The following is a 10,693-nucleotide window of genomic DNA, read 5'->3' on the forward strand; positions in this document are numbered from 1 at the left end:
CTGTTTACGTAGGAATGATCTATAAGTGTACTAGTTGTCAGTGAAATTCTAGTAGGAAACAGAGTGTTACATGAACTCTGATTATAACACCCACAGAGATTCTGAAGCTCAGTAGATATATGACTCTGTTCTAATTTATTTATATTAAAGTCACCAACAGTAATACAAAATGTTTTGCCACCTTTATTCCAAATATCTTCTAAACATTTTAGAAAATCTTTGGAAAATTTAGTATGAGGGTTATATACTGCTACTAAGTGAATGTCATTCACAAAACCCTTTATCTCAATTAATTATATACTATATGAACTGGCATTACTGTTAATAGATAATTATTCATTAGCCTTATATGGTTCCTTTATATAAATGGCAATTCCACCACCCCTATTATGTGATCTAGAGCAAAAGAGACCATCATATCCATTCAGACTGAAATATTTTTCTTCCTCAGGAGAAACCCATGTTTCAACAATTACAATGATTTCAGGATATTGTGCTTCCTGTACTGTATAAAGTAAATTACTCCACTTATTACGAATACTTTGGGAGTTGATGTATAGAATTCTAGTTCCATCTTTGCTAGTAAGCTCCTGTAGTTCATTTAGTTGGAATTCAGAACCTTCCACAAAATAATAACATGGATTATTCATCTACCTACAAGTAAATAGCCTACCTAAGTCCTAAAGGGAAGAGAGAGCTAAGACATCATCTATGTTTCTGATATGTATAATGCTGGAAGTATCATTTCTCCTTACAAAAATTCTCCCTTCCCTTGACCACACATACTTGAAGCCTTTTGCTCTAAGGTCTTTAGCTCCCTTGAGAAGACCTTTAGATTTAGCTGTTAGGTGGTCATTGATGTAAATAGTATGGTTAGTGGCATTAATATTAAGTGCAGTGGATGAAAGATGCCTAACAGTTTTCTTTGCAACCATAAGTTCAAGCTTCTTCCATCTATTCACGAACTTAACCACAATAGGTCTAGGCAGAGATTTATTGGATGTTGGAATTCTATGAGCGATGTCAATGTCTGTTTTATTGATCACACAACCAATTGCTGATCCAATATCCGGGACTAATTTATATACATCTTCACTTTGTAGTTCTGGTATACCATGAATTTCCACGTTATTACGTCGTGAGTATTGATTAAGTTGATCAATCTTGTCACAAGATTTGGATATCATAGTTTCCAGTCCTAATTGCAGTTCTTTTATTTTTGTATCTTTTTCATTTACTACCTTTCTAAGATCTTCAATAATCTTCATATTGAAGTCAATGCTGTCCTTAAGCCTATCAATTACTTTATCAATTAGCCGCTCAAGGATACAATCGAAGAACGTAGAAGTACTCAGTATTTCACGAACAGTTGATTCTAGATTGTCAAGTCCACTTTCAGCAACTCGGATGTTAGTTTCGTCCACTTCGAGACCCTGGGTATCCATCATGCTGCTGTTCTTGTTCTTATTCTTTTGCTTTTGCTTATTCCGTGACATAACCTATAATTACACTATCACAAAGTGAGAATACAAAATTATATAATTACACAGCACTTTAAGGTTAGCCAGCAGTACGTGATATTTCCTTTCAATAGCCATTTGGAAATGTACATTAATATAATGTAGGAAAACTTCAAATTCCTTTAATTACCCGCCACAAGCACTATTATAAGAGACAAACATACATCACACAGTATTAGAGCCGCCATGTTCATGCTTATGGTGATTTGGCTGGGCCTTACAAAATTCTACATTAAAAGCAGGAATTCCTTAAAAGCGGACACATTAGAACGGGATCCTACAGTAATTTCATTTCAGCTGCCTGTGCTCTCCTCTCATCTCTCTGAGTCATTGTCCAGGTTTCTGCTGCATATGTTATTATAGGTAAGTAATATCCCTTGTACATTACTTCCTTAACCTTCATTGGTACATCTTTAATCCATATTAATCTCCATATCTGTTGGAAAAAGGCACTCGCCAGTTGTATCCTTGTACTAATTTCCACATCCAGTTTTCCATATTCTGTCAATTAACTTTCCAAGTATTTGTAGTGTTCTACTCTTTCCAGTTCCTTGTCTCCAGTTTTGATAGCTCCTTTTCCTTCTTTACTTCCTTTACTACTACTACTACTACTACTACTACTACTACTGCTGCTGCTGCTGCTGCTGCTGCTGCTGCTGCTGCTGCTGCTACTACACCCTCATAACCATATGAAGACATATGTAACTTTTATTTACAATCCTGTTTATGTGATTACCCCAATGAAGATCTATCTTTATATTAACACCTATGTACTTATAGCAATACCCATGAGGTACTTTCACCCCATCAGTGCAGTAGTTAAAACTGAGAGGATGGTTGGGCCAACAATAATCACTGAACTGGCGGGATCCATCAACCAACAGCTAACACCTATAGCAGTTAGAACCTTTCTTGGTTGGCAGGTATTTTAGCCTGTATTTAACATGAATGTGTCATGAGTTTCTTAGAACATTGCTTGTGATGGTCTTCTAGGCACCAAGTTATAATTTCCTCTACTAAATGAAGTTGTTTGTTTTCAGCGTATACCGGCAAATTGTCTGCAGTGTATCGAAACAAGACTGCTTTCAAAACAGACAAGCGAATAAGACTGATGGACGAGATAATTTCTGGTATACAAGTGATCAAGATGTATGCGTGGGAGAAGCCCTTCTCCAAGCTGATTGTTCTTGCCAGAAGGTACAGTACTCCACTTACTGTAATTCTTTTTACTTCTGATTTTGCTTGCTGTGCTTAGCGAAAAATTCTGAGACTGTAACACTGTTACCAGATGCCAGAAAGATGCAATATTACTTAACCCATTCACTGTTGCCCGTTTAAATCTCTCGTTGCCTAAGAAGCATTGTACCTTCTTTCTGCACATTTCATTAGAAAACAATTCATATCTTCAGTCATTTTTATTAAACTAAAACTACAGTGATTGTGAATCTTTCTTCTATGTACTTAGAAAGTTACAGGCGTATTACTTCAATATTTGAGGTATTATATTTGTAGTTGTATATGAGAAATTTCTATTTTTCTTTTTTTCTTTTAGCTTAGTTGCAAATAAGGCCACAGCACTATTTGCAAATAGAGGATTGTGGCGACGTTTAGTAAATTCACAGTTGCTTGCAGACTGAACGCTGAAAGGCATAACAATCTATAATGATAATGTATGTATGTATGTGTATGTAGATGCAAGAAAATGCCAACAGTAGTTAACAATTTGTGTTTGGACTGTACAGTCTACACAACTGGACATTTCCTCTTGATTTATGAGAGAAACCTATGTAGAGTTTAATGTCAGCAATATAATTTCCTCGTTCTGAATTAGATATGCTCTTGCTACGAAGTATGAGCTCAGAAAGATGCTGTCTGGCACATTTGCTTATCTTCTAATAACAATAAATATGAGATTACAGAAATAAACATACATACCTATAAATAGCCCCTGATATTATACAAATAATATTTCTTGAATATTTAGGTCAGCTTGAACAAGTTGAGCTGTTTGTGACATTTAGCAGGTTAATGGCACGGAAATTACAACGGATTTTGGTGAAGATGTATTTGACAGTGGCACTGATATTGATTTCAGCTTTAGAGATAGGCTAAAAGAGAGACATTTCATCTCCAAGATTCCTTCCACAGACAGCTGGCAATGTGTGTTGTGTCAGAAAATAGGTGTTAGGAAAGATGTAAGAACAATGTGCACTGCCTGCAAAAATGTGCCTATGTGCTTCAACCCATTTCGAGGCATACCATAACAAACTCAACATGTAAAGGTAAGATACTAATATGCTTTATTATTATTTCAAGAAAAAATTTACAAAACATTCACTAAAATACAATGCACAGATGATCAAAATAATTTGCAGTTAATCTACATCCATAATGTGCGGTGGGCACTTTCTGCTGGAGAACAATTTATTATCCATAACGGGGAATGGGTTAAGAGAGAAGTAGTATCATCAGTGGTGCAGACTTCCTCATAAAGGTAAAGGCGTAGCGTTGTTTAGCGATTATACGCCTGCAAATAAATGGTTACAAGATCATCACAGAATGGCAAGGTCCCATCAAGATGACTGTTGCTGTTTCCGCTGTGCGCACCCTGCCCGGGAGGTCCCAGAACAGTACCCTCTGCTGCCGCTGTGGTACAGAGCATTAAACCCATGGAGGTGTTCTGGGTGCCTATCCATATAGAGAAGTTCTGTGTAACAGTCGATAACATCAAGTTCATAAGTTATGAGTTTAATTTTGGTCCGTATCGACAACTGATCACTATCACAGGATAGAGAAGGGTCCACCTATTCAATACCATAAGCTTGTATATTGTCTTATAAAACTGGGACTAGTTTCAATCCCATATATATTGGTTCATCTTCAGCCACTCTACAATTGGAAGACATATGTACACATATAACCAATAATAAATTAAACACTTTGGTATGGCACAATTTACAATCTTAATTTAAAACATTGAACAAGTCCAAACAACACATCCAAACTTGAAACTCAAAACTGCTGTGGTTGATGCCAAACTATGTCATCGTTCCTACAGCAGTCAAATATTCCTGAGTTGATCTGGGAGTCGTCATCTCTATCTGTATAGACGAGCAACTTGATTTATGTTTGTTCAATGTAATATGGGTAATGACTTTATGTAGCTTGAAGGGGAACATTTGTAATTTTGAATAGGTATTCCTTTTCGTCAGATGTAGTGATCTATTGTTTAATTTGGTTTGAAGTGAATGTCTGAAAAGAAAATAATTTAAGTAAATTATTCAGAAAAGCAGGGAAGCTAGAAGATCAAGATAAATATACATAGCTATATGAAACTCACCTCTGTGTTCTTTGTAAGTTGCATGCAGCTGATACTGACACCAACACCAGATTGATTGTTGAGAGGGAGCAGCTTATGATGGTAGGAGTTGGAGGAGGGATGTGTGAGGAGGGGCAGGTGGGGGCGGGTAGGTAGGTTTGAACTGATTGGTGGACTTGACGTGTCTTCTTTCCATTTAGGAATGATTGTATCAGATAGAATATTAGATTTTTACTTATTTCATAGTTAGGGTTAAAATACTGTTCTAAATGAATGTAACAGTTTTCCAATATGTTGAGCATGGCACCCTTCTTATCCACTTTTAATATGCTTAGATCTTGGTCAGTTGGTGCAAAATTATGTTTTTTAAGTCTGTCATGTGTTCAGCCATGGCAGAGAAACGATTTTGTCTTGAAGCATTGACATGTTCCATATATCGTATTGAAAAATTACGTCCTGTTTGTCCTATATATGCACTTTCACAGCTATTGCACTGCAGTTTGTAGACACCTGATTGAGAAAACTTATTAGTTTGATTGATATTTCATGTATTAAAGAAATTGGAAAAATTATTATTATTTGTTTTAAAAGCTATTTGTTGGTTATGTTTCTTGAAAACTAATTGGGACCGGAGTCTGTTCGGATTACGAAATTTTTGGATTAACTGGAAAATGTTTTCTAATAATAATGTTATTGTTTTACATCTCGCTAAAATACTTTTACGGTTTCTGGAGACGCCTAGGTGCTGGGATTTTCTCCCGCAGGAGTTCTTTTACGTGCCAGTAAATCTACTTAAACAAGGCTGACGTATTTGAGCACCTTCAAATACCACCAGACTGAGCCAGGATCAAACCCGCCAAGTTGGGGTCAGAAGGCCAGCGACTTAACCGTCTGAGGAAAATAATTTCTACAGTACTGTACATACTGTAATTTGAAATGTCCATTCTTTAGCAGTTACATTAATAAAATACTGTATAAAATAAATACACTCCGCTGCTAGGCCACTGATGTGATGTTTATGAGATGGTGGTTTAACACTGCATCTTCGAGTAGGCTCCAATCACTACGACAAAAGAAACTAAAAGACTTTGTAAAGATGAACGACCAGTGATTGAAGATTTATGATGTATAATTATGTTTATATTAAGTTATTCTAGTAAAATATGACTAATAAAAAATGCAAGTAAATCTTCACTCTGTAATATGTTCTTTCATTTCAATAAGGAGAATTTAAAAAAAATGTAATATTTCAGTTCGGATTAACCGGACTTTTGGATTTACGGGACTCGAGTGTAATTTCGATTCTGTTGGGATTCAGATTCCAGTGTAAAATTGATATACGTATCTAGGGCATTTATACTGGATAGGGTATTGGCCACATTTCCAAGGTCTTGATGTAATATAGCCAGAACATCATCTACATAGTGAGCCCAGTAGCAGATATTATTGAATACGGGTTTGTTTAAGATCTTTGTGTATTCTAAATTATCAAAGTAAATTTCTGCCAATATTCCTGAGGCTGGCGATCCCATGGCCAAACCATTCTGTTGGTAAATTACGTTATTAAAACTGAAGTAGTTGTTATTTTTAACCAATTTCAGAATGGACATAAATTCCTGAATTTCTTGTATGGATAATTTACTATACTTCCTTAAAATTATTGCATATTATGTCTATGGTTTCTTTTATAAGGATACTTGGATACATGTTTTTCATATCAAAAAAATGGATTGTATGGTTAGGTTGAACTTCAAAATTTTTAAGATTTTCAACTAATTCTATTGTGTTTTTAGTGGATTTGTTGGCTAGAAACTTGTAATTTTTCTTTAAAAACTGTTATATGTACTGTGAGTTCATTGTATGGTGGCAGAAGGTATGAGGGCAAAAGGCTTCCTGGTTTATGAAAAGGTGCATGGATTGGCCACTGATGGAAGTAATAGGTGCATTGACATGATTGCTTTCAAACCATCATGCAAGAGCGGATATCATTGATCCTACCATTCGTTTCGAGTCACACAGTTGTCAGTGTGAGGAAGTAGACACTGAAAAGAAAACAGTTTATGAACCAACCTAAGGAGAAGTATGGTCTTTAAGATATAACTCTTATGGGACTAATGATTGGTGCACAGAGAATGGTGTCGAAACTGTTACACCTGTTTTGATTGAGCCGAGGTTTGGACAAGGAACTGCTCAATTCAGTTGCTTTCACTTCCTTAAGTAGGTCTATTTTATTCTGAGGAGTCATCTTTATAGTTACCAAGCTCGATAGCTGCAGTCGCTTAAGTGCAGCCAGTATCCAGTAATCGGAAGATAGGGGGTTCGAACTCCACTCTCGGCAGCCGTGAAGATGGTTTTCCATGGTTTCCCATTTTCACACTAGGCAAATGCTGGGGCTGTACCTCAATTAAGGCCACAGCCGATTCCTTCCGACTCCTAGCCCTTTCCTGTCCCATTGTCATCATAAGACCTATCTGTGTCAGTGCGATGTAAAGCAACTTCAAAAATAATAAAGTTGTTCATTAATCCACCTATTCAATACTTTATTTCCACTTATGGTGGTTACATAAACACAATAACACTTATTTGGGACATGTTTCACCCTTAATTTAGGGCATCTTCAGCCTAAAATAATCTTCAAAAGTACATATAATATTACAAATAGAAGCTAAAAGATTAGCTAGTTACTAAAATTTGGTACATATAATGTGAATATTGATATATTAATAAAAACATGTTAATGGAACACTGTCCATGATCATATTAAAACTATCGTGTGAGAGACTAAAACTTCCTCCATTAAAAATATGTAGTTCTGATTAAAATGGTTCAAATAAAATTGTTTGTGGATTCACCATTGTGATAATGCGTATATTTCCAACAAAATAGTTACAATAAGAGACTCAGAGCCAACAGAAGGGCGGTTACTAACACAACGGTAGATAACAAATAACAACTTAAACAAATACTGAACATTATTCCATAATATACCGGCATCTCTCGACAAAAGTCTCTGACAATATTTCCTACCTGTACAAAGGGCCACTACTCTTATGATTTCAACTGATGTTTCAGTTTCGCTTTTACGTATATATACCTTTGAATGTTTTAATACCTTCATGCTTACGTCTTTAACAGCGGCCTTGAACATATTGTGTACATCTCATTCGTTTTTGTGCTTATGTTAACGCCCTCATTTTGTTTTTTGTAGAGCTGACCTAAGGAGCTTCATTTCATATGCTTGCATTTGACTCACTTCTCTCTTATTTATGACAGAGGTCTCCAGACTATACGTCATGATTGGCAGGAGATAGGTTTTATACATTGTCTGTTTAGCTCTTGGAGGGACTCCCTTGTCTCAGATTAGGTTTTGTACTTGGTGGAAGAAACTGGATCCTTTTGCTACTCTGTTTAAAACTTCTAGTTTGGCACTTCCATCACATGATATGACACTACCCAGATAATTGAAACTTTTCACAATTTCAACCTTCTCTCCCACCAGTATGATCTTACAAGGTGTGGGTGTCCTGTTCACCCGCATTGCCACTGACTTACTTACTCACAGACTACTTGAATTCTTTAAATTTTGTATTCCAGTAATCCAGTCTCCTTTGAACTTCTATTACAGTCTCCCCAAATGGCAATGTCATCAGCAAAAGTCTTATGTATCGTATAGCATGACGTGTTTGCATCTTATCAAGTCTTGAGTCTTAAAACTGACACAGACATGAATGTGATGTGAATCACAACGTCCAAATGTTGTGACTTCTGTCTAATGGTTTTATCATGTCCTAACCATGTTTTTAAGGGGTTTTTGTTTGTGACTGAAGAAGTCTCGAAAGCAGGTTGAAACATGTATCATTAATATATTTTTATGTAGTCTTATCAATAAAGACAATTTATGGTATTGTAAAGGTGGATCAATTGATGTAAGGATTTCACAATTTAATACTTAAGGATAATGTGGGCTCAAATGTGAAATTTATCACATTTAATGCCTTTTTTGAGTTGAGGAATATCATCACTGTTTCTCTTCCACATTTCCATTGCTTTTCCATCATCTGTCTCATACTGAAGTTGGGGTCTAGTATTGATCTTCTATTTCTGAAGTGACATTGCACTTCTGCTTGTTCTTTTACCCTTCTTCTAGTATACTTTCAAATATGTTTACTTCTTCTGATATGGGCATGATTTCACAATAATTATCACATACCTTCTTGTCTCCCTTCGTAAATATTGGTATGAACTTCAAAATATTTCCTAAACATTAATATGTATACAACTTCTAGTTCCATACTAAAATAAACTGAAGTTCTTAATTCTGTTCTGAAATCAGTCACATGGGGGTCGGAAAGATTGAAAACAGTCAATACGCTATACTTGATTGTCATGTGATTTTGTGTTGTAGAGCGGAGATCGCGGCTGTGACGAAGACTTCGTACATCAGAGGCATCTACATGATGTTTGCTCTATTCATGCCTCGGATTGCTGTGTTCTGCACGCTAATTACCATGGTCTTTGCTGAACGACCCATGACGGTGGACAAGGTGAGTGTTTATTTTAGTGTCAGGCTGCCTGGGCAATGTTCACCCAGTTCCGTGTCAGAAAGTCAAGAAATTTAGATGTGAGAAGTTCATTTGTGTAGGAGATGGTGGAACACTAGTGCCTATTATCATCATCGTAGTCGTCAAATCTGCATATTAATATATTTGACAAGGAGTCCAGAGCATTTGGAGTCACTTCATGCAAGAACCTCAGACCAGTAGATAGTCCTGCACAGTATACTTGATTTGAGAACTGGAAAAAAGCCAAATAAAAGCAGCTCAATTTGTTCTGGGTGATTTGTGAAAAAAATAGTAAGGTTACGAAAATGTTGCAAAATTTGGGCTGGGAAGACTTGGGAGAAAGGAAACGAGCTGCTTGTCGAACTGGTATGTTAGAATTTACAAAATTCATCATATAGATCCGTATTAATACAGTTTTTAAATTAAGAACACTTCACTTTACAAGTGAAAACACTTCAATATTAAAATATATTAAACATTCTTTGATACATGTTTCACTAATTTAAGACTTATTCAGCCATAGCATCTCATAACAGATTATGATACATCATTGTTGCTGTCTAATAATTTAAAAATGGAAGAACCCATGTTCTTTATGAACTGTTTGAGAATACACTTAAGACATTAAACACTGTTTTTAATTAAAAGCTTTAATTCTTATGAAAATTCCTTTTAAAAGACAAGGTATTTCTGGTAGTAAAAGACTAATGCTTTTGAGATAGCCTGTCGTATGGCATAGATCTGCGCTGCATGACCACCACCATACTAATATCTTTAATTCTTATGAAGATTCCTTTCAAAAGACAAGGTCTGGAAAGAAAGAGAGATATATAATTAATGGGTTTAAAACCCTCGGAAATTTAAGAAATGAGTTTCTGTCACAAATGCATGATATAAAAACTTACCATCAAACTTGGTGAAACTCCCTATAGCTGGTTCCCATCCGAGCCTTGCTCTGACTTTCTTCTCGCCATGCTACTGCGCATGTTATAATTATGTTTCCTGTTGCCCGGTGGAACTTGGCTAGGGGCAGTAGGAGGGGGAGCAGCGCTATTAGTAGGGGAAGGGGAAACAGCTCCGCCTATATGCAGAACGGAAGGGTGGGATGTTTGTTTTAGAGGAGTTGACTTCAAATTATTAATTTTTTGTGATGATAAAAGCAATGGTATCTGTTCATATTATGTTCTCTTGTACGTCATTCTTTTTGTTTGTCTTAAAACTCTGGTCCAACCCTATATAAATATTTTCGTACGTGCTCATCAGATTCCCTTTCCTCACTTTTTAAAATATGG

General features: G+C 36.0%; 1 protein-coding gene across 1 annotated transcript in view; it reads left to right on the top strand.

Moving 5' to 3' along the window:
- Positions 1 to 10,693, top strand: part of LOC136883349 (probable multidrug resistance-associated protein lethal(2)03659) — a 274,390-nt gene that overhangs the window by 63,016 nt on the left and 200,681 nt on the right. The window contains exons 6-7 of the mRNA XM_067155603.2: positions 2,561 to 2,717; positions 9,245 to 9,383. Of these exons, the coding sequence (XP_067011704.2) occupies positions 2,561 to 2,717; positions 9,245 to 9,383 (296 nt within the window). The remainder of the gene's footprint in view (positions 1 to 2,560; positions 2,718 to 9,244; positions 9,384 to 10,693) is intronic.

The sequence above is a fragment of the Anabrus simplex genome, chromosome 1, assembly GCF_040414725.1.
Source record: "Anabrus simplex isolate iqAnaSimp1 chromosome 1, ASM4041472v1, whole genome shotgun sequence".
Lineage (NCBI taxonomy): Eukaryota > Metazoa > Arthropoda > Insecta > Orthoptera > Tettigoniidae > Anabrus > Anabrus simplex.